This window comes from Pongo pygmaeus, chromosome 16 (assembly GCF_028885625.2).
Source record: "Pongo pygmaeus isolate AG05252 chromosome 16, NHGRI_mPonPyg2-v2.0_pri, whole genome shotgun sequence".
Lineage (NCBI taxonomy): Eukaryota > Metazoa > Chordata > Mammalia > Primates > Hominidae > Pongo > Pongo pygmaeus.
The window spans coordinates 93,540,838-93,566,197 of record NC_072389.2 but is presented as its reverse complement, the minus strand read 5'-3'; the positions used below and the strand labels follow the sequence as shown (position 1 = coordinate 93,566,197).

The 25,360-nt window shown below is 43.1% G+C and overlaps 1 protein-coding gene across 6 annotated transcripts in view; it reads left to right on the top strand.

Annotated features, from left to right (window-relative positions):
• NTRK3 (neurotrophic receptor tyrosine kinase 3) overlaps window positions 1-25,360 on the top strand; it is a 388,853-nt gene that overhangs the window by 340,419 nt on the left and 23,074 nt on the right. The window contains exon 16 of one of the 6 annotated variants that reach the window (XM_054450817.2): window positions 14,950-15,024. The exons of the other annotated variants lie outside the window; for them this stretch is intronic. Coding sequence (XP_054306792.1) covers window positions 14,950-15,024 — 75 coding nt within the window. The remainder of the gene's footprint in view (window positions 1-14,949; window positions 15,025-25,360) is intronic. 6 annotated transcript variants of the gene reach the window in all.

Sequence of the window (25,360 nt, the reverse complement as noted above, 5' to 3'; positions counted from 1 at the left end):
ACAGTATGAGTAGGTGAATTCACTGGAGGAGTAGTCCTCTGCCACACCATCATTCAGGCCCATGGAACTCTACCCTTTTCCTTGTGTGGGGTCCTTGGTCATGCTAGGCATTTATCTATGTCCCAACCAGCTAAAAGGAGAAACTGGCATGAAGGAATGTGTGTGGGATGTTGTTAATAGACCTGGCCTGAAAGTGGGGACTAATCACTTTCTCTCCTGGCAAGAACCCAGTTATAGGACCTTCCTATTTAAAAAGGTGGCTGAGAAATGGAACATAGCTGTGTCCCACATAGAAGAGAAAAAACATGAATTGTACTGCATAGCTGGCAATCTCTGCCAGAGTTAAGGATGAAGAAAAACTACATTGTTTTTCAACATTCCATCCCAGCAGCAAATCATCCCATATCCAACGATTTATCAGGAAAGATAGGCCAAGCCTATCTTTCAGAGTATTGCTACTCTGAATGTGGAGAGAGTTATTTTGCAAGGCCCCCTTTTCTATTCTCCTTGCAAACTCTTGGTGTCCCAAGCTTTTGTAAGCAATGGAAGAGCTTGGTCCCACCTGCCATCTTGGTGCTTTGATTCATCCTCCAGGAAAGCAGAAGAGTAAATTCAAGAAACTACATGCTATGAATTGGGTGGGGGAAAGAAACAGTGTTCCAAATCAAAAGGAATATAAATTAATAGATAAGAAAACACATCTAGAAGAAAAACAGGGAAGAAATACAAACTAGAGCAACTTCTATTCCAAATCCATGGTAGTAAAGGAGGAATCCAGAGCATGTCCAAATTCTAACTGAAGCCATCCAATATTGTCTAAAGAAGGGTTACATCCTTGACTAAAAGCCTGGATTGTTTTCCACCAGCAGGTCAAAGGATGGGCTTCAGAAACTCTAAGACTTCCTAAAATTATATGAGTAATATTGAGTGGGGTGTTGTATTTCCTTTTTTGTTTTTTGAAGGTTCAGGACTTTTAAGAGGATCCTAAAGATATTTATGGCCCATTGACTTTACTGGAATGAATTTCCCAGCATGTCAGTCCTGAGAGAGCAAGACAGAGATCCAAGGACTGTACCAATATGAGATCTCTGGAGGGCAGCCCCCTCATTAGTTTAATGGGAGGACCTGAGGTGCAGCAAAGCTGAGGCTTTATCAGATGCTCTCTAAGGTGCCTTCCAGTTTTATGATCAACAAGAACATTGACTGATTACTCAGTCACCAGAGCTGAGAGCCTGAGGCTCCTCTAAGTCTTTTTGACCAGTTAGTTCTTGCCTTCAAGTCCGGAGAAGCTCTTAGATGAAAGTCAAGTGGTTGGCAGTGTACTGAAGAGAGCCAGTGCTCTATGAGATAACTTGGTTTTAGGTAATTTTAAAGGTAAAAACAAAAGCTAATGATAGTAATTTGAGGCAACTGACTTTTAGGATCACAGGGTTCCACCATGCCTTCTGCTCTTCGTTGTAACTTTGGGAATCTCATTTAGTAAGTGGCACCTCTCTTCCCTGGCCAGATGATGTGTCTGAGCCCACTGAGGCAGAGAAGTCAGGCAGATGAAGATTATGAAATACACTTGAATAATGATAGAATTCTTGCTGATGGTGATTTCAGTGTGCAGCAACAATAGTTTTTTTGTTTTGTTTTGTTTTTTTAATACTAAGTCCCCTAATCTTTATAGCAAGATTAGGTATTCCAGCTCAGTGATAGCAGCCTGGGAATATTGCAGACTTTGCTCTGCAGAGGCAGAAGTTTTGCTGCTCATTTCTCCTCTTTGTAGGGAGAAGATAATCATCAGAAAGGGGAAGGGGTTGTGGCCCAATGCGTAGTCCCCAAAATCAGACAAGCTTTTTCTCCCAAGGGGTGAGATTAAGACTGGAGAGCTCTCTGCATTAGACCTGTTACTCCAGTAAGGTGTCCCTGTAGTTGGAAGCCTGAAACAGTGCAAAGAGGAAGGGGTCCATCACATGTCTATTCATGTCCACATAGACAAGCAGTTGCCATCTACACTCAGAATCATATAGTTCCTTCCTCTGAGGCCATGAGTAGGGAGGCTTGACCCCTAGCTTAACTGGTGATAAAGGATTAGCAGCTAGGCATACTAGTTCTTGAGGGACGCTGACCTTGTTTGGAGAGGGCTTATCCAGATTTTTCCCTTTGGTTTTAGCCATTAGGTACTCCTAAGCAGACCCAGGCACCAACGAAGAAGTGATGCTGGCTGTCAGGAGATGAGGGTCTTGTACTGGCTGTCCAGTGACCAGACTCTGTTTATTGTGTTTGATTCTTCCTTTGCTGTTTTTGAAATACCGTAATAATCTTTAACCATGGTCCTATTTATATAGAGAAGAACAATGGAGGAGCGTTGTATTCCATTCCTGAGGAAGTGGTTTTCCCAAATTTTTATAATAAAATTTTATTTGAGAGTAATTTTAGATGTACAGAAAATTCCAAAAATAGTGTAGAGAATTCCCATATATCCTTCACTCAGTTTTTCCTCCTATTGACATCGTATGGAACCAGGGTACCTTGGCAAAAAATAAGAAATTAACAGTGACACAAATTATTAACTAAACTACATACTTTGTTTGGATTTTACCAGCTTTTCCACTAATGCACATTTTACTGTCTCAGGATTCACTCTGGGATACCAAACCAATCTTACTTAAGGGCAGTGGAACTACCGTGGTCAAAGCAGGGGTGAGGGGATGGATCCCCCATTGCCCACAGTCTCTCCTTTGATACCCTATGCCCTCGATGCACCCTTAGGAGCCTCCAGGATTCCACAGTTCAGTTTTCTGCAACAGAGATAGGTGAGCTATAAGACGCCCTCCTGCAATACCAATCCCGGAGGTGCTGAGAAACCCTATTTTGTGAGCAAACTGTAACTCCAGATTCTTAAAAGAATCCTTTAGAACTGTGCAGTCTGTGGCAGCCATCTTCATATAGCAAGTGAACAGGGCTGGAGTTACCGTTCTCTGCTGGAGTTTAGGAATCTAGAGGAAGGTATGGGATCTTCTTAAATTCCCAGCCCTAAACCATGCGTTTGTTCTCTTCTTCAGCTTTGGGAGAGGGTGCCTTGTGCTAATCAGCAGACGTGGCCACAGACTGGAGAGACTTCCAAGTGGGGCTCAGAGCTTTAGTTGCCTGAGCATCTGCTGTAGGACTGGATGTCGTGATACGCACATCTCAAGTGAATTTTGAAAAACAACTTAAATGCTAAGACCTATTAAGTTGTACAAAGCTGCTGAGGGAATGAACACAGAAGGAGGTGTGTGGGATACATTTATGCTAATTATAAGTATTACAACCTTATTTCCTTGATTAAAGCCAGTGGATCTGCACACTAATTATCTACAAAATATCAGTCACTTTGGAATACAAAAGTCTGTTGAGGGACAGGGCTGATATTTAGGACATCTTGGTCTCAGTGCCAGTTCTGTGTCCAGGTTCCAAATCAGAGATTTCACTTTCATCTCTAAAATCTGGAGTTTGGATTCCAGCCATATGATCCCTTTGGGGTTTTGCCTTCTATGGAACTAAGTTCTGTGTGTAATGATAAGTGAGAAGGAGTCTTGATTTTTTTAGGATAGGAGGGAGACATGGCCAAAGGTATAATAATAACTTCAAAGTTGTCTTAACCAGTCTGTACTGTTGCTTTGACCCTAGACCATAGCTCTTCCCCATCTCAGCCCCCTTTTTTGCTTCCTGATAAAATAAAAAAACAAACTCCAGTTTTGAAGCAGACTCTTCTACATTACCTGGATCTAGTTTAGTGACTGAAGTTTAATTTCTGCTCCACCCTCTTCTTCCTCTTTGAGATATTGAGGATAATTGGCCAAAATTCACCCTGGTGGGTAGAAGAATTACCTGAACAGAATTTGTTTGTATTTTTCCAAGGATGAGGATTATCTAATTATTCCCCTCATCTTTGCACTCCTATGCCTCCATCCTTTCTAGACCATTTTATACTTTATTTCAATATGGTGGTAATGCTGGGGACATCTACCTGCAACTCAGGCATTCTGAAAAGTATAGAACTGGATACAGAAAAGAATCTGCTATTTTCCACCCTGGGACACTCCGGCAATCTGGAGAGAAGATGACCTGGAGAGGGCATGATGACCAGGAGGTTGAGGTGCAAAGAACAAGGCTCTAACAATGAAGTGATGAAGTTATTTTGTGAATTCTCCCTGCAGTGGCCTGAGGATATTAGTCCTGGGAAGTGCCCTCCCATTTTTGTTTATGGACTCTTGGCAGCCAGTGACTAATGTGGGAACTAGAATGCAGGAGTAGAAGCCAAGAAGCCTAGATTCAGTCTCTCTGCCATGACTCCTGACATGGAACAGATCCCTTTCTTGCCCAGGACCTGAGTTTCTCATTTGTAAAGTGGACATTTCTCATCTTTCTTCTACACTGTTGTGAGGCTTTTCATCTTTTCATAAGTACTGGCCATACCAACAGCATTATTGTCTGCCACTGCATGGAAATTAGGTTGAGAGTTTGTGGGATGTACTCAAGTTTCCTTTTTAGATACATCCATGGCTTCACTGCTTCTTTTCCTGGACTGGGACTGAAAGGACTGAGTCCCAGTTCAGTCACTGGGTTTCTTTGATGACACTGTCTTTAGATCAGTGTTCTTAACTTCAACTCTAGTTAACACTTCCCTCTCGTGAGGTTAAATTAGATGCTTAGTTTCCAAACACATTTGCACATTTGCTAACCCTGTCCATGTTGGTTTATTTCCTACCCTCATACCACATTCCCTAGCCATTAGCAAGATCCATGTGTGAGGGATGGGATTCAATTCAATTCCTTGTCCATGTGCTAAGACGAATAGAACACAAGGAAATAAAAATCTCATAGGGAATATAAGAACAGATAAAAATGTGTTGCTCTACCATAAGCCAAAGGGAGGAAAATTGTATAAAAGGCAGTTAAAAATGTCTAAAGCTTATCTAAGTAGAGGAATGGCATGGGTCTTGAGGGGTTGGTTGGCAGTCTGGATTAAATTTTAGGAAGATATCTCCGTCAGAGAGGTTAGCATGAGCAAAGGCATGGAGGAAGCTTGGAGGTAAGGAAACCAGGAGAATGATCTAGAACAGTGTGTGATTCAACTGGCCAAAACTAAGGATCTATGGAAGATGCATGGAAAGAAATGTTGGTAAAGGAAAGGCCACCATGGCAGCTTTTGAAAGGCCAACTATTTTGGCTTAGGTAGTCAATGGACAGTCACAGAGGATTTGTCGTCTGTTGAAGTGTGAATCAGGTCATGTGTAAGGACAATTCGTAAGGCAGTGGCATGTGGGATAGATTGCTGGAAACTAAGACCATAAAGGCAGGCCATCACACTGGCCCAGGAAAGAGGCACTGAGATCCTGTGCCACAGTGGTAGCCATACAGTATGGAAGAGAAGCTATTAGAATCCATGGGCTCAGGACTACGAACTGGAGACTGGCTGGTCCCACAGGCTCAAAGCCACTTGCAGTTTGTAAGGGGCAACTATGAAAACAAACAAACAAAAACCAAACAAACAAAAAAACACACAAAAAACAGTGAAATGGAGGGTCAGGCTGTGTCTTCATCCATTTTGAGGTGCTATAAAAACACCTGAGGCTATGTAATTTATAAAGAAAAGAGATTTAATTGGCTCATATCTCTGAAGACTGTGCAAGAAGCATGATGCCAGCATCTGCTTCTGGTAAGGACCTCAGGAAGCTTTCAATCATGGCAAAGGAGGAGCAGGCGTGTCACATGGTGAGGGAGGGAGCAAGAGAGAGAGGAAGGAGTGGTGCCAGACTCTTTAATGACCAGATCTCATGGGAACTAAGATTAATAACTCACTTACTACCTGGAGAATGGCACCAGGCCATTCCCTCAGGGATCCACCCCCATGATTCAAACGCCTCCCACCAGGCCCCACCTCCAACACTGGGGATCAGATTCCACATGAGATTTGGAGGGGACAAATACCTAAATAAACCAGAATGGATTTTTTAAATTGCATCTTTTAGGCCACCAAGTCCATTCTGCGTCCTTAAAGTGTTAGAAACAACTGAGCAAATGCCAAATCATTCAATTTTAAAGAAATATATAGCTGGAAGGAGCCTTAAATGTCATCTATTTCACCCTAGAGGCACCAGGCAGAATAGCATCAAAATCATCCCAGACAGATGGTTTGCTCGCTCTATTCCAGTGCATCTTCTGGGATTCCACAGGTTTCCTTCCTTATTCCTTCCAGCTGTGGGACAGGGAAGCTATTTTCAGTGAGAAGATTTGTCTTTTTCTTTCTAATTATTAACATTCTTTAGAAGTAGGAAGTTTTCAGTTATGTCTAGCGAGAATCCTACCTGCTACAAGGTAAGTCTGTTTCATCCTATGTCCTTAGTGGAGATAAATGTGGTTTATATTATAAAACAGACATTATAAGACTCAAAAAAACTAAGAAGAACCTCAATGTGACCAAAATGGCTTTGTGGCCAGGTGTGTTGATTCATATCTGTAATCCCAGCACTTTGGGTGGCCCAGGCGGGGGGATTACTTGAGGTTAGGAGTTCGAGACCAGCTTGGCCAACATGGTGAAACCTTGTCTCTACTGAAAATATGAAAAATTAGCTGGGCATGGTGGTGCACACCTGTAGTCCCACACACTTGGGAGGCTGAGGCAGGAGAATCACTTGAACCCGGGAAGCAGAGGTTGCAGTGAGGCAAGATCACACCACTGCACTCCACCCTGAGCAACTGAGCGACAGAGCGAGACTCTGTCTAAAAAAAAAAAAAAAAAAAAAAAAAAAGCCTTGTGCATTTCATAGGTAATTGGTTATAATTTATGCATTGGTTGTATCTTGACTGGTGGGAAACCAGTGGAATAAAAATCTTTAGCCCCCTAATCCTGCCAAAAAATAATAACCTATTTTGAGAGTGGTTTCCAGTTATCTCCTAAACTTAGTCTCTTCTCTCTGCAGTTTAGAAATCCAGCTGTTTTCTTCTCTCAATGAAGGTTGTGCAAGCATGAGGACTGATACTGGGGAAAAAAGACGGGGAAGATGCCCCTAAGAAAATTCTGAGATGTTAAAGCATCCTTATATTGGATTCTGTCCTAGGGAAAGGAGAGGAAAAAGCTGAAGGAGACCATTGAATCTGGTGTTGAGTCATTCACATCTCTCTACTCCTGTGGAGGGCCCTTATGGATGTGTCATAACAGGATCTCCTTTTCCTTCCTCAAGTGCAAAAGGCCTTTTTTTTTTTTTTCCTGAGAAAAACTGAATATATAACATATAAAGATACATAAATTTCCATACAGATATCTTCTTTACTAGCTGTAATTAAGATATTTGCATGTAAAGAGAATGTTGTGTTCCCTTGACTTCCTCCTGGTAGAGAATTGTATTTCTCTCATAATCCTCATAGCCTAAGATTTTGTGATCTGTCTGTGTCTAAACAGAAGGAGGAGGAGGAGGAATCAGAGGACTGGGTCAATACAAAGCATCTGAAATTCAGAACTTCAAACACAGTTTTTACTCTTGGTTGTTTTTTTCTAGGCTTTGCTAATCCCAAAGAGCAAAGTTGGAGGTAGGAAAGTTGATAGCCCAAGAGCAGGTGGGCCGAGCACCCACTGACATTGCAGTCAGGCAGATATTCAATTGAATCACTGAGCTTCTGCTGAGAGCTATTTGGCCTTAGGAAATTTACTTAAATTCACTAAGACTTATATTCCTCATCTGAAAAAAAAAACAATTTCTTCTTTTGTGCACATTAAATAAGATAAGTATTCAAATTGCCAGTACCCATTAGGCACCCAATAGATGGCTATTATTCTACGTAAAAGAATAAGGTAGAAATTATATATCAGAAATTTTAAACCATTTCAAGTTACAAGCCAAGGTTTTCCCTATGATGGATCTTTATTGTTGGATACTAAAATTAGAGAGGAGAAGAACCTACTCAAGAGAATTTAGGGAAATTTAAAATAAAAAAAGCCACCCACTCCTCCAGGACTGGTTTAGACATTTGAGTTGATCTGTTGGAAGCCCAGGAGGAAAGAGAAAACACTTTTAGGCATCTGCAGGAAGAGCTTTTCTATTGTGGAGTTAGTAGCTACAACCAGGAGCTAATTTTTCTAACTGTGGACCATGAATTCTGCAGTAGACAAAGGTCTTCAGAATTAAAGCCTCCTTCTCCAGATGTCCTTAGTGTGTGCTGTCCCTCATCATTCTAGAGGGAGAGCTTAGGGTAATGCACCTGTCCTGGAACCTTGGGGATAGAGAAAAGACTGGCTTAAGTCCAGCTCTACTTCCTTTCTCCTTTCATTGGCTATATGATGGTTACTGCTCATTATTATGCATAGCATGAAATATGCAAGTGTGTATGCATATGCATAATGGATATGCAAGTTCTTTGTAAACTGTTGGTTTGAGTGCTGGTGGTCTTGTCACCACCACCACCCATCACCACCACCCCCATCACCAGCATCATCACCAACACCATCACCACCACCACCATCACCGTCATCACCATCACCAATGCCACCATCACCGACATCATTACCAACACCACCAACACCATCACCAACACCATAGCCACCACTATTATCACCATTATAGTCTGTGCTTAGTAAATAACCATGTAGACCCTGGAAAAATAAATTGAATCCATCAATGTCCCAAAGTTGACTGGTAGGGGGTGGTCTGTACTCCAGCTCTCCAACTCTGCTGATCATCACGACAACCTTGGTTGCCTTCCTCCATTGAGTCATGCTTTCCAGCCTCTTCAGCCAGCTTGGAACTTTGATTTGTGGCCCAGTTTGTTCTTGTAGTTGGTCATTTCCTTACCCAGTGGGTCAGTCCCCAACTTCCCGATCTTTGTATTTATTTTTTCTCATTCTGAGACACTTGGGTACATGTCTGTTTCATACCTCAATAAAGCATAAATTCCCTTGAAGGCAAAGGAGCTCACCCACTTTTAGCACAGTGATTTCTACATTAAAAGTGCTTAATAAAAGTTACTTAATTAAAAAATACATTATACTATATTAGATGTTTGTAATGGGAAAAGAATAATGTCCCCACATGCCTAAATCTTCTTACATGATTCCTCATTGGTTCCCACTCACTGGGCACCAATGGTCAGTATGTGGGGACTCTGAGTATGTGTATCTGAAAGATGCACTGGTATCACCAAGGGAAAGCCAGCTGGATCTGATTCCCTGCCAATGGCCCTGACATCTGACATCTGCTTATCAGTGCAGAGGACTGGAGAAGGTCTCACAATAATTAAAATACCCATAAGAATGGAGTTAGCACCAAAAGGAAATTTATTAATGCACACAGACAATCACATTATTCAAAGGCCATAGGATCAAAGCATTTGTTCTCAGTAAGCTAGTCCGTGTGGGAAGCCGGATCATAATGTGAAAGTTGCTTTAAGAGGAAGAAATCAGAGCAAGGATGTTAGAAGAGTCAAATAATCAATGACATCCAGCTAAGAAAGCCTAACAACAGGGTTCCTGGCTTCTCAGCAGGTTCAGAAATACTCCATGTCTTTTGCCTAAATCCTCCTCTCTCCCTTGTCCAGAGCCAGGAAGGGATGAACATCTCCACCATCCAGTTCCAAGGCTCTTTCTTTCCCAGGCCTCCAGCATCAGCCAGTGCCCCATCTGAGAGATACATTATTTCTTCATCTGGATCAATCAGGGCACAATGCAGCCATGATAGCCTAAGAGCCACTCAAGATTTTTCAGACAACCTTGGATATACATCCATGTTTTCCTTCATTTTCTGCTGATCGTAAAGAGGCCAATTGTATTTTCTTCATTTTCAAATGTTTGGGAGACACTTTATTATAGCCGCTAACGCTTCCCATGTCACTGAACTGCTTTCACACCTAAAAATGAGTCCTTTTGTTGCTTGCAAATCTTATTCCCTTGATACCTAGTATTATATGCCCCAGGGAGGGTACATATTAATAGATTTCAAGTGCCTGTTCTGATTGACTGGTGATTGCCCAGAGTGGAGTGATGAGAAGAATTTGGTGGTTGCATCTAGGATCAGTGAAAAAGTGGTGATCAGCTGGTGACATCTGCCATGAAAGTAGAAAAGAGGATTGGTGGCACTTGTGTCTTGTTCTGACACATGTCATCCTGAGCAGTGCTCTCAATTCAGGGATTCTGCTGGACCCTGTTAGGCATGCTCTAACCTTGGATTCACACAAGTGGAGGGATTCTAATGTGACATAGATATCGAGTTTATTGAGTGCACCTGTGTTGAAGGATCATATTCAGAGAAAGGGGTTTGCCAGGCAGATCTGCATTACTGGGGCTAATTTACCCATCACATAAATGAGACTAGCATCCCCAAATTCTGAATTATCTTCTACTGGCCTTTCCCTCACATTTCAACTAAATAGTTGGATTTTTTCTTCTTTTTTTACAACTTGTATACAGCAAAAGTGCCTTGTTTCTGGGTAGATTTGATTCCCTATTACACACTGCCAAGGTGTTTGGTAGTCTAGATACAGCTTTCCCTGCCAGCTCTATGCCATCATCTCTGAGCCAACTTTTATCAGTGTAGCAGCAGGATCTTGAAGCATTTTTTTTTTTTTTTTTTTTTTTTACTTTTTGAAAAGTTGAACAGCCCAAGATCAGGGTTTGCTGCTAGAGTTCTGCTCCCAAGCAGACGTTGATTCAATTATCAACATTCTTTGGATATGGTCTATGCATTTTTATTACTCCACCCAACTGTTTTGTAAGTATTCTATGAGAGACCTTGATAAACGTGTGGATGAAATTTGGGTAAGCATCTACACTGGCAATCTTGTGAAATCCTGACTAGAAATGAAGTTGGAGGTCATCTTTCAAACCCACTTATTTGATAGGTGAATACATTGAATGCCAGCCAGAGAGAGAGAGAGAGAGAGCAGATGTTCCTCAAGATCACACACCTAGTTAGTGGTACAGTGAAGACAAGGACATTCTTCTCCCTTCCTGTGAATTCAGTGCTCCTCTCTAACCACCATCAAAGTGCTATGAGGTCAACGGGCTGGCATGATTCTCCCTATTTACAGACAAGTAAATTAAAGCTCAGAGAGATTAGTGATCATTCCCCAGACTGTACAATAAATGAGGGGTGGAATTGGGTTTGGTGTTCTGGTTAAGTTTTTCAAGGGATGAGAGTTTACTTGTGAATAGAATGTTTAAAGAGCACATCAGTACAGCACAGCCTCCATGAGGTTAAGTAGAAGTGTGAGCTTGTAATAATTGAGTTCCATGATCTATTTTTCTAATAAGGCTTTGTGGCAAGGCCATTCAAAGCAAAGGAGGAAAACAGGATTACCCAAGCCTAGTCAACGCAGCAAGCAAAGACAATTTAATTTAGAGATTTTGGGCTCTCCAGTATAATCTTAAAGCAAGCAGCAGCAACGTGATTTGAAGTGATTGTAGTCTGTAAAATGTAACACAGATTCAGTGAAACTGAAGGGCAAGGAAGGAATATTAGAAGCAAGGGAGGTGGTGCTCAGCGTTGAGGAGTATTGTCCTATTGCCTTGAAATGTGTTGCAAGAAATAATTGTTTTAATGTTTATTGTGAAAATGTATTCTCAAGAACTTTGATTGACACATAATCATTCACAGTAGCTTAGAAGTTCTTTAAGGGCAGTATTCATGCCTTATTTCATTGACTATATAACACTTGTACCTAGGACTATACATGATATATGGTAGACATTTCATAAATGTTCATTAAATGACATAAACCAGGAGACAGGTGTTCTTCTCAGCGAATGACTGATCTGGGATGATGCTCAAGGACCCTAATTTGGAACAATCAGAGATCACAAAGCCAGGTTTCAGTACAGAGATGTATGGAAGGGTTGTCCTCCATTATTTTGGTGCAATGAGTGGGCTCTGCAACATGTTCCTCACCCACAGGGGTGGCAAGATTGGAAAATGCTAGAGCTAGTTGACACCTTAGGGTGGTGAAGCACAGTGCTGCAGGAAGTTACCCTTATTGTGTGAAAATGGAACAGACCATCCTACAAGATAGTGGGTTTTCCATCCCCAGTGGGTTTCTAGAAAATCCATAGAACCACATTATACAGATGCCTGTGCTAGACATGAGGTTTCAGAAGATGATCTCAAAGTTTTGCTTTTCTCTAATTCTGAGATCCTAAAAGCCAACTCTACAATAGAGATTGCTTAGATAAGTGCAAAGTTGTAGAGCAATTTAAGGACTCATAATTATGCACGTGCAAAGAACTGTGTCAAGTATATATTTTCATGATGCTATCAAATATTAAGCCAAATTCACCCTCTGCATATCTACACATTCACAGCCTGAATCCTTTCCCACTTATCTCATACCTCAATACCTGTCACCTGCCCTGTCTCTTGTCTCTCCCTGTGACTGTGTTTATCTTGCTCTGAAGGCTTTCTTGAGGCATTTCTCCCTCCTTTCAACTCAAAAATCCACAATCCATCCTACATTAAAGAAAAATCTTCATTTGACCTTTCTGTCCCTTCTAACTTTGCCTGAATATTGAAATAAGTACTTTTCATCTTCTGTCTTAATTTTTTGGACTTCTGATCTCACCACTGAATTGAATCTGCAGTTTTAGGGTCACTAATTATCTCTCATGACCAAATTTAAATTTCTTACTTCAAGTCTAACCCTTTCTGAACTATTGTTGAATAACATTATTAATAATTTCCCCTTTCCCCCACACCCACTGCAACTGCCAATGCTGCATAATATTCTTGTTGAATGCCTCAGTAATGCTTTGTTCCACAAGTTATAACCATTCCTGGTCATTCTTTCCCTGTTCCATTGGTTTCTCTCCTTCCTCTCATTTTAAGTTTGGGTGCTGCTATTTTAGACATCTGCTTTGCAAACCTCATGCACTCACATAGTTATAACCCCTTTTTACTTTTACACAGAATCTGTTTGAAATTTACATTTGCAGCCTCCACTTCTTCTCTCTTTGATTGCTTAATCTGTAAGCCTCCCCTGGAGAGTTCACTGGAGATTGAAACATGGCATGTTTTAAATAAAACTCACCATGGCCTCCTCCTGCTTCTCTGAGTGCTAGCACCTCAGCAACCGTTAGCATCCGTGAAAACGCTCTTGGGAGCTTCCCAAAGGGGAGTCATTTCTGAACCTGTCTCTTTATCACCAGCCTGCTATGTCTTTCCTTATAGCACCTCAGTGCCACTTTTTCTTTGCACGTTGGCAGGAGCTGCCATGGTCTATGCCTGGTCAGTCCAAAACCTGAATCCGCGCACACATCTTCAGGCTTGGAGCTCTTCCCCCAGGGCTTCTCGAACTTCCTCATCCCTCCTGTTTTTTTGGAGCCTTGAGTGAGTAAATCTTCATTTCACCAAAATATAAATTTCTTGCCCTGGCCTACTAGGTCCTCAAGCCCCTGCCAGTCTCCTTCTTGACCTTCCACAAGAAGCCCCCTTGGCTCCATCCCAGCCAGTCTGTCCCCGGTGGCCCAGTGCCAGTTGCTCATTTCCACCTTTGCATGAGGCCCTCTGTGTTCATTTGTTCGGGCTGCCATAGCAGTGCTCCACAGACTGGGGGCTTCAACAACAGAATCTGATTTTCTCACTGTTCTGGAGGCTGGAAGTTCAAGACCAAGGTGCCAGCAGGGTTCATTCCTTCGGAGGCCTCGCTCTGTGTCTTGCACATGGCTGCCTGCTCACTGTGTCCCCACATGGTCACCCGTCTGTGTGGTTTGTGTCCTAATCTCTTCTTATAAGGACCCCAGTCCTATTGGATTAGGGCCCACCCTACAGACCCCATTGAACCTTAGTTACCTCTTTTAAGGCTCTCTCTCCAAATACAGTCACATTCTGAAGAACTTGGGGTTAGGACTTCCCCATAATGAGCATGTGTTGGGGGGCACACATTTCAGTCCATCACACCTCCTCTTCCCAACTGTCCATCTGTCCTTTCTTTCATCTCCCTCTTCATTCTTTCTCTCTGTTTGTCCCTCCCTGGCATCAGCACCCAGCAATCCCTATTTCATTGTCTTCACTGGATGGTCTTTTCAGCCTCACCCTATGAGTTTGTGCGCAGGGACATGTTACTTCATGAATCTGCCTCTCCTCCAGGTCATTCCAGTGCTGCTTCTCTGCCTCTGACTCGATTGAGAGCAGGGACTGTGTCTCTTGTCTCTTGCACACAGCCCTTGACTTGGAAGCACTTGAGAAATGCCATTGCTAAGTTACTGTGAGTCCCTCCTCACACACACCCCATCCTCTCACTTCTCAAGAGCCCTTTTAAGGGGAAGGCCTTGCTTAGGAGCTTTTTTCCTGAGTGGTGATGGAGAACACAAATGCTAACTCCATGGACAGCAAGGAGGAGGAGGGCTGAGGCTCCACGCTGGTGACATTCAGTGAGCTAACCTTCCTAAATCAGGAAGGAAAGGGGAGGGAATCTGGGTAGCCCTAAAAGCAGTGGTGAATTCAGGGATTTTCTGCGGGACACACTAAGAGCAATAATTCTCTCAGAAGCTTTGGAGAAAGTGCTGTTTCTTTGACCTAAGGGGTTGAAGATTCTAGATAGAACACACTTCCTCTCCAAGCAGTAGGTTGGCTGGGAGGCTTCTGCTGGGAGCTCGTGGAGGGAAGCCCATTGCGTCTTGGTGTCCCACAGAGGAAGACAGCTGGTTGTCATGTGCTGGGAGTGGTGTTATGATGTGCTGGTTGAGCCCCGAGTGCATTGTGTTTCTGGGCAGACTCCAGAGTGAGGGTCTTGAAGGTAGGTTGCTGTGGTCTTCCACTGTCCTGCCTAATGATGCAGGACAAATGTTTGAGGCTGTGCCCCGGAGAGACACGCCATTCAGTTAAAGATCCCCCTGCTTTCTTCATGCTCCTCCTTTCATCCTCCCATGCTTCCTTCCTCTCCCTTCATCCCTTTTCTTCTCTCTCCCCCTCCCCACTCTCTCCCCTCATTCACTGTCAGGAAGGGCCATGCCAGAAGGGCCCGTTCAGCGTGGTGTGGCAGCGGCAGAGGCTAGCAGCAACGGCAGCTTCCACAGTGAGTCTGGATTTGATTTCTGGGGCCAGGGGGCTGGGCAGGGCAGTCCACACACAGACAGACAGCTTGCAGTCTTTGGAAGGCACTTCCATGGGCCGGGGCCTGCTTCCAACCTCTCTTTCCTTGCCTCCCACTGTGGGGCATCATTTAACTTCCATGGAAGTTTCCTGCCAAAGCCATTGATGTGCTTGGGATGTCTCATGGGGAGACAGCATGGTGGGGGGTGGCGGGCCATAATCTGCTAAAATTAGGTGCACAGCCGGGAGAGCTGCAGGAGTTCACATGGCTGCCAGGGCTTCTGTCCAGACCTGTGTGTGTGGTGGAGGCTGGAGGCTCTGCATGGACGATGGTTTGGCTGCTTTCTTGCATTTCAGGAGGTGTGACCTTGAGTTTTGAGTACACTTTGGGTGCCTACACTCCATAGGAGACTCCCTGTAAGGAAATAAGAATGCCCTAATTACACAGCGTAGAGGGTCTAAGAACTGGAGGTCTCCCCATTGACCTCAGATGAAGCGTGGTCTAACAGACTTGATGCTCAGGATGGTCATTACAGATCCTCTGTGACTGAGTCAGATCCCCCAGTGCTTGCAGGGAGGCTTTTGCCCTCCCCATTTTAATTTCTGTGGTAATTTCTGGCAGGGAGATGGACATACTGCAGAGTCAGTCAAAGTTCCATCTGTCTTGCCTTGATCGTCAGACTGCATTGGATGGCTTCCTTCCACTTTTTGCTTGGGGGCTTTTTTCTTCTATTTGGGAAACGGTCCACTTGGGAAAACAGAACCACAGAGTTCATCTACTCAACCTTAAAGATCCAGCCCAGACTAAGAAGACACAAGTTCTGCTTGCCATCTTGAGAGGCTTCCCACAGGCCAGAGGCTGCTTCCTAACACTGACAGGGCATGCGGTAGTTAAGTCAGTTTTGAAGTGAGAAGCTTCTGGTTTCTAATATACAGTATTATCCTGATACTGCAGCCCTATGGGCAGGTGCATGGGAAGGAATGCTTTTACAGTTTCATTCATTTCTCTCATAATTTGGTTAGGGTGGTAAATTAAGCATAGCCTCCCAGATTCTCTCAGAATCAATTTTATAGGTTTCTCTTCTTGACACTGCTCCTAATAATAGCATGAAAGTTTAAGATTTTCAGTACTAACAACTGTGTATAGCTAGGGTATTTCAGAACAAACATGCTTGGCAGCCTTATGAGAATTTTGCAAGCAGAACCATTATAGAAGATTAATCAGTCTCTTCTCATGCTTTTAAAATATTGTATGTATTTCAGTCACATCAGGTTCAAACTCTTGGTTTTAGGAACTGACAGGTTGCATTAAAATATCAAATTGGTCAAATTTATTAATTATTTTCAACAAATATTTAATATTAATCAACTGTGTATGTTTGATTGTCTAAAGTTGGACCCTTCTGAGAATGAAAAGGGAAGTTATTAATAATTAAATAGGAGTTACAGGCATAAATTTAGACCTTTCTTGGTAAATTGGGGCATACAGTCATTTTATCCATGTATTCTGAGTTATTGTTGGTGCCAGCAATACAACTATGAGTAAAACAGACAAAAATCGCTGCTCTTACTGAGGGAGATAAAAAAATAAAGATAAAGTATATAGTAAATTTAAGAGTGATAGTTTCTCAAGAGAGAAGGAAAGCAGAGAGGAGAAAAAGAAGTACTTGGTGGTAGTAATAGTGGTGGTGTTGGTGGTGGTAGTTAGTGTTGTGTGTGTGTGTAGTTTAGGTAGGGATGTCAAAGCAATTGCATTGCTTAAAGAATACAAAATATTTTAATTTATTTAGTTTCTCCAAGGAGGGCTTTCATGACTCAGCTAAAACTTACTGCATGGATGAAATCATATCTGAAAATTCTGAGTCCAAATAAAGAAATACTCACAAACTTCATAATGACAGAAAGCAAAGAGAGAAAACCAGGTGGCTGTGGCACTGGAAGGATACCTTGTCTGCTTGATGGTCAGCACAGGTTTCATCTCCCTCTGACATCACTGAGATGGCATCAGAAAGTGAACATGGCTGTGGATTCATCTATTTGGGGAGCGTCTTTGTAGAAAGTCCCTTAATCTCTGACTTGTGCTGGCCATTCAGAGCATCTTAAGGTCCTTCCTTCTCCCATCTGCCTTTCTGTGGGGTAATGGAAGGGCAGCTTACATCTGCTGAACACCTGCTCTAGCCAGGCACCTTGATAGGGGCTTTGAGTCAATTAATTTGTTTAATTTATACTGTTCTCATGAAGACATTATTATAGTTCCACTTTGGGGATGAGAACACTGATGTTTAAACTCAGAAATAGAAAATAGTGGAGCCAGGCTTTAAATCCAGGTTGAATTATGTCTGAAATTCTGCCTTTGTCAGTTAGCCTCAGCATCTTTCCACAGATACCAGCTGGCGGGAAGTGGAAGTAAGAAAAGGACTCACTGGGTGACCCGAATGTCCCGTGTGTGGGCTGATTTGCATGGCTGGATCAGGAGCAGTAGATGTGTTGGGGTGGTTGTCCATGTCTTTGCTGATTGCGCATGAAGGCACAGCAACTTCTGCTGCTTTGTTTTTTGAGTGTTGTCACTGGAAATGGGGATGGGCATGGGAAATTTTGGGGCATGAGAGTAAATCTTCCTGTGTGGCTTCCCTCCTCGGCTGAGGTGGAGGCTTAACTTCAGTGAGTCCGTGTTCCTGGGGCTCACGCATGTTGGAAGGAGGGACCATGCATGGTGTCTGTGTATAGATAATAGAGGTGGGGAGAATGCATGCAGAGTGCTGAGACTGAACAAAGGTTTCTCGACAGCAGTTTGAGTGAAGAGTTGAGTTTGAAGATAATCCTAAATTTCCTGTCTGCCTTTGTGAATGGAATCCACAGACTGACCTCATCCAGTCTTAGGATGCTATTAGCAAGAAACAGGATGTCTCTGGACCACATCTCAGATATGATGGTTATATTTAACCTCAATATCACTGTGTAATGTTGCATTTATTTGTGGTATACTTTCATATATTTCCCAGAAAACAAATAGGTAACCTGTTGTTTTACGCATAATATGGTAACCTCCTGATAAGGTTATGTTTCAAGCAAATCACCATTTAGATGCACAAGAGAGACCTGCTACAACACAGTAAAGAATTACTTTGGGATGCCAATAACCCTCTCCAGTTTTCCTTTTGTGATAAAGGAGAAGATTTCTACCTGTGATGCTATACTTTCCCTGGAGTTTTAGAGCATATTTATCCCAGGGTCTCAATGCATGTCAAGGCAATGTCTCTTAGTTTCACAACATGTGTCATGGGGTAGAGAGAAGCCATTACTCTTGTCATTAGGCATGGATTTTCTTTTTCATTACATTGTTACCATCACAGAAATATACTCCAAGCACTGGGATGTCCCTCGCTGTGGTCTTCTAACTATTGGGTAGGGTTACCTTATCAAGTTTTGGTTCTTTACTGCTTTTAGGGACCCTTGTCTAGTTTCCCCCGTCATTTTGATACTTGAGGGCTGAGGAGGAAAGCATCATTCATCTTCCTCCATAGGCTACTCCACTTTCACTTATCTGAATTCTCCCTCTGGTAGAAACAAATAAGCAAGTAAATTAGCTTCTCTTCTAAAATATTAACCCATCTCAACAAAGTTGGCTTCTCTCTTCTGCATCTGTGTGCTCTGTGGAGTCCCAGCTGGGAATCAGGGTAAAGATGAGAAGTGTCTGGTTATATTTCAAACTGACAAGGATAGTCATTCTTTTTCTGGTTACATATAGGCTGCCCTGCCACTCACACATACAAGATATGTCTTAATTCCAGAAGGGCTTAGCTGAAGCTTAAAAGAATAATACCCATGCCTTAGACACAAGTCTGCAAGGGCACCTGGTCATGAGTGTGCCTTGGTCTGGGAATCTGCTTAGAGACTTAGTCATAGACGCATCCTTTACAGCAGTATGCTGGGATTTCAGGGGTGAGATGAACCTGAGAAAAAAGATTCAGAGAGATCCCAGAGGCCCATATAAAAAGGCTTATTGTGGCCAGGCGTGGTGGCTCACGCCTGTAATCCCAGCACTTTGGGAGGCCGAGGTGGATGGATCATGAGGTCAGGAGATCAAGACCATCTTGTCCAACATGGTGAAACCCCATCTCTACTAAAATAAAAAAAAAAAATTAGCCGGGCGTGGTGGCGCGTGCCTGTAATCCCAGCTACTTGGGAGGTTGAGGCAGGAGAATCACTTGAACCCCAGAAGCTGAGGTTGCAGTGAACTGAGATTGCGCCACTGCGCTCCAGCCTGGCAACAGAGCAAGACTCCATTTCAAAAAAAAAAATGCTTATTGTAGTTTCATTCTAGCTGGGCATGTCTTAGTCATAGACAGGTCCTTTAAAACAGCATGCTGGGATATCTCCCCACCCAAACTTAGTATTTCTAAGGAACCTAAGGACACGTACCTGTTTATTTCCATGTCCAAGGTACACAAGGAGAGCATAAGACAAGCTTTGTTCACCCCTCTTGGCGTGCGAGTGTTTTCCAGCCATCACTGAGGTTGTGGAGAGGGTGTGGTTGCAGTGAAGATGTCTATAAGCTAGAGAGTATTTTAAAACCCACTAGGACTTTCCCAAAGTCAAACACCAATGTAGTTTAATGGTTTTGAAATTGTGGAATGTGGTTTCCCCCCTTTTCATTGCTATCCCAAGTCTTGTGATCCAAGATCATTAAGACTGGCCTTTTGGGGAAAACTGATACAGTCCCCTGTGTAAGATGCCTGTGAATGTACATGGTATCGCATGTCCTCATTAGTTTAGGGAGTTTGGTTGTCTGTTCTTAGTCCCAGTCCTCTGAGTTCTTAACTAACTGGAGATTTATCCAGAGATAAGAAATCTGCCCATTAAATAGTAATTAATCTTTAAACTCTCAGTTGCCTTAGCATTTTGCTTTCTGATGATCTGAAGAAATATAGTGTCTCAGAGCAAAGCAAGTCCCTAGAACAGGATGATAAAAGGTGCCTGGAATGCAGTGGGGCTCAGGTCTTCAAGGGAAGGGGTTGTGGGAGCTACAGGGAAGATGATGGAGGAGGGGAGGGAATCTTTCTGGTTGTGCCATCCAGGACCGCTCACTGAGAATGTTGCCCTAGTCTCGTGTTGGAACTTCTTGGTCTGCATCTTATCTTCAAAGCTGGTCAAGTCCCTTTGCTTCCGCAATTCTTTTGGGACAAATGACTCATGAGAAATTCATATGACTACAAGAATTGTGACACCGCCTCCTGTCTGGCGATGATGTGGGTTCTGCTATTTCTAGGCTGGTGCCCACCTCTCTTGAGCCTTAGCTAGTTCCTCTGATTAGTGCTGCCTCCTCTCTTCCTGCCACTTGTGGCTAGCCCTAATGGAAAGTAGATCTCCAGGCAGATGCATCCGGCTGAAGAATCCTGGCACCGGGGCAAATGCAGCCCTCCAAGGAAAGCTTTTAGTTCAGACACCAGTCTCAGAGCCCACATTGTGAACTGTGTCCTGTGAGGCTTTATGGCCAGTGAAGCCCTGGAATTTGGGTGCAGGCATGTAGGGTGGGGAAGGAGCAAGGGGGAGTCGGGGTGAGAGGAGGCTTATTGTAGTTTCATCCTAGTTGGGCATGTCGGTTTTTACATGGGCCTCTGGGATCTCGCTGAATCTTTTTTCTTTGGTTCATTTCTAGAAATAGACATTTTATTTCTAGAAATAGAAACTAACTTGAGAGTCGAATTTTCTAGTGTTTTCTCAGGATTTTTTCAGCTGTGACAGAAAACTCTCTACCTTAAGCAAAAAGGCAATGTACTGTCTTTATAATAAAATTTTTGTTTTCCAGGTTTAGGAATTATTTCTAGTGTTGGCTTCATTCTAAGACCTAAATAATGTCACCATGTAGAGCCTGTTGCTTCCTCTCTCCCTTCTTCCTTCTCATCTCTACTCTGACTTCTTTCCGTAGTTTCATCATCATTCTCTGCCTCTCTCTTTGTCTGCCCGAGACCAGCATCTTAGAGAAAGAGATGTTAACGGGAAATAGATTTCCAAACAATCAAGGCTAATGTATTTTGAAAATTATGATGACAAATGCTGCCGCAGTTGAACAGATTATCTGGGACCTAGATGTTCAGTAGTGAAGGCTTGTCCTCGTCAGGGAGGCCTTGCCATCAGGAGCCTAGCTGATGAGGTGAGAAATTATCAGTGCCATTTCTACAAGAGTGGGACTGGACATTATGTAGAGAAAAGCTGCAAGAGAAAGACACAGGAAGCAAAGTCCATGACTGGCTGCTTTTTTCCAGTCTGTCTATGGAGGAACATAGATATTTTCTGATGTCATCTTTATGAGCGCTCTCTGGGCTGGTGTAGGTTCCCATCTTACTTCATTGAATCTGCTGATTTAGATATTTCTGAATGAAAATTCCCCTTCAGCTTTTCTGAGTGTTTTCTGAGTGTTTTATATAAATCAAATTTATAGGATTTCTATCACATTATCCAAAATCTGCCACCCTAACCCATCAATTTACATGCCTTAAAACATTTTTACTAATGAGTCTCTTTTCAATTTAGAATGTATAAGAACTTTAACTTGGTGGTGAATAAGAACATTGGTTTTGGAATCAGAGTAATTTGGGTATAAGACTTGGATGTTTCTGTCTCAAGCATTTTTGAATAAGATGCTTAACCTCTTCCTCTCCTTTTTCCCTTCCTCTCTTCCTTTCTCCCTCTCTCCCTCCGCCCCGCTTTCCTCCTTCCTTTCTTCCTTTCTCAATACAATGCTGTTGATAATAGTAGTTTTCAGAGCCAATGCGTTTTAGGAGGATTGAGCGAAGCAGTGCATTTTAATTCATTTAGCATATATCCTAGCACAGTATAAACATGCAATAAGCTGTTGGTCTGTATCCCTGTTCACTGGGACAGGAACTTCACCCAACTCGACTCCCAAACTTGGAATGCTGAAAGCATTTCTCTCTACCTCTGTTATGGTGGAGACCAGAGCTTCAGATAAATTAAGATGAGGGCTCTACCCTTGGGGATTACCTACCCCAGCACTCAGCCTGGCTCGACCTTTTGGGGACCCACTAGGTGACCCTGAGAAAGATACTTCATCCCAGTTTCGTTAGCCTACAAACAAGAAGTTCACTTGCTCAAATTCCCCTTCTATATTTTTTGGAAACAGGAATGTGTGTAACAGAGAAGGAATGCCTTTGAATAACAACCCTCCAACTGTGATTTCTGGCTTCACATTTAAGACTTTCTTGTAGGTTCATCCTCAGAGCAGTCCTCTCCTGCCTTTTGACCTTGAAGGAGAAGCCAAGAGGCAGGGCTTGTTTATAAAGAGAGATGGAGCAGCCCACAGCTGCAGGCCTCAGATTATGGCCTGGAATGCCAGATGCTGCATGGAGGTACAGCTCCTCCATCTCTTTCATCTGAACCTGCCCTTGGCCTACACCCTTCACTGCCAAGAGGCACCCCGGGACCCAGTTGTAGAGTAGCAGGCTGTGTGGAACGAAGTGGACCCCAGAGCTCTAACCTTCTCACAGGGCCAGGAGGGGCATCCAAAGGTTAACCAGTCTCTACTTGACCAAATCATCCCCTTTTGGAACTGGATGATACCTAAAGGTCAACTAGTCAAACTCTTTCCCTCACCCTACCAATTATGCAGATGAGAACACAGGAGGCCAGGGGTGAGCCAGGAGGTATGATGCAAACTAGGGCAGGGTCCTGGAACTCCTGAATTCTGACCCATGCTCTCCTTTACTGCCTACAGCACACACACACACACACACACACACACACACACACACCCACTGTAAAGTCAGGCTGCTGATGCTGCAGATGTTAAGAAGGGCCTTGAGTTGAGCTTTCATTCAGTGTTCTTGATGTCCTGATTCAGATGAGAAAATTATGTTTTCAACAATCTCATGCAATTTTTGAGCAGAGAGGAATCTTTGCAAAACTCTGGTCTGACTATGTCATTATTCCAAGTATGAACATTGAGACCAAAAGAATGCATAGGCTGCCAGGACCACATGATGGCACACTGGTAGAACTGGGACAAGAACCCAGATGACCTGAGTCTCAATCCAGTGCTCTTTTCACTCCGGTTCCTGGTTTCTCTTGGTGCCAGACCTTCCCTCTTGCTGTCTCCATCCCAGGATGCTCTAGGCCTTGCCAGGCCTGTGTGGCTGGGTTAATAGATACCCCTTTCCTGGCATTTCTCAGGGAAAGGCCCAACTAGAAACCTGTGGTGCTTAAAAAGTGTGGTGGTAATTCTTTTTTTGATGAATCACCTTGTAGTTCCCAGAGTGCTTTGACTACTGTTACCACCCAACCTCAGACTTCCTTGAGAATTTAACCCTGTTATTTTTTCCAAGTTGAATCCCCACTTTTAAATGAAGATAAAGGACTTTATCAACTGTTTCGTGTCTGTGGTCCTGCAAGTGATCTGTGAGCTCTCTCCTCTCAGGCACCTAGCATCCTTCCTTTAGAATTAAAGGGTCTTTTTTCATGACTCAAAGAAAGATCCCATTTTCCATTGGATGAAGAGTGCATTCAACTCCCAAGAAAGCTTTAGGTGTGTGAGAAGGCTAATTGTGTCCACCTTCTCCTTGCCCTTATCAAAGCTCCTCCAGCAGCCAGTCAGTGGACAAATGGGAAATTCAGCTCCAGCTCAGAGAAGCTAGATAAGGCAGCCTGTAGCCTACGAAGGACTTGTATATTCTTTATGTCATCTCCCGTGATGTGCATCCAACTACCCTTTGCCTGGGGATGTGGCCATCAGTAGTAGGTTTCTGCTGTGCTATGTATTGTTTACTGAAGAAATTAAAATATGCAAAGTCTTCCTGGTCCCCCTTTTTGGGCTCCCTCTCCAGCTACTTCTGGCATTTTCTGTTGGCAGTTAATAAAACAAAAGGGGGGCCCAAAGGCTTGGGTCTCCCTCCAGCTAGAATGGTTAATTTGGAGTGGTTTGGAAGTAGTAGATATTACCTCTAGCTACAGCTGTGCCTTTCTGGCTGATCTGTCCAACCTGCAATATGTGCCCTGACTGATGGAGTTTGAATACTTCATTAAAGGGGCAGGGGATTAAAAGCACAGAAATTGAGGGGGTAAGGGGAGGAGAAAGAAGGGATGGGTCTCCATTTATTTATTATAGCAGCACAAACCAGCAAATACTTATCTTTCCTCAAGACAGCCTTATGTTGAAAGAGTTACAGTCCAAGACACTCAAAAATTACTCCCTAATCCAGCCTAAATCTTTACCATCACTTACCACTAATTATGCCCATCTACCTGCACTCATAGAAGTTTCAAATCCAATCCCTTATCTTATTTAAATCCTGGACCCAGAGAATACCTCTTGCAAATATTTGTAAGATATTTATACAACCCTACTGACACCATTACAACTCTTATTCATCCCAATGACTGGGCTGGCACTTGGTAAGCCTCAAGATATGTTAGTAAGTAACAGTTGCAATTAGAGTTGTTATGGTGTTAGTAGTATTGTTCGCTTATAAATATTTGCAAGAAGCATGCTCTGGGTCCAGGATTTAAATAAGATAAGGGATTGGATTGGGAATTTCTATGTGTGTCAGCCTCCTGAGTAGTTGGGACTACAGGTGCGTGCCACCACACCCGGCTAATTTTTGTATTTTTTTTTTTTTTTTTTTTTTTTTTTAGTAGAGACAGAGTTTCACTGTGTTGGCCAGGCTGGTCTTGAACTCCTGACCTCAGGTGATTCACCTGCCTTGGCCTCCTGAAGTGCTGGAATTACAGGCATCAGCCACAGTACCCAGCCTAGAATCCCTGATTCAAGGATCCAATGCCATCATCTTAAAGCTGGTGGGATATTCAATCAATAAGAGATATTATTAATGTCGCTTAAATGATAACTCAGTGAGCCCATTCCTAGCTAAGTTTGCCTTTTGTGGAAAAAAGAAAAAAGAAGCTTCACACACAGAATATGCAGTCACTGAGCCTAGTCCACAGTAGAAAACTGCACATTCTAACCAGCCCACCCTTGTCTTCAAAATTCACTTTAGCTGCTCCTCCTGAGTGTCTAAGCCCCGCTTTTGTAAACAGCCTGAATCCAAGGATCCAGACCGGTGGTCACACAGATCTGGCAGCTCCTTTAAACTGCCTCCAGCACTTAGGTGCAACTGTCTTGAACCTACAAAACCCACAAAAAGAAAGACTTGGATTGCGGCAATAGATTAACTTCTATCTCTGTCTTTACCATGCTGACTGGCTGGCATATCATCCCTGAAGTGGTTTCTCATCCATACATTTGGGATTATTGTCTCATTGTAAGGGTAATTGGGCAGAATATCTAAGTCCTTAGAAAAAATTGG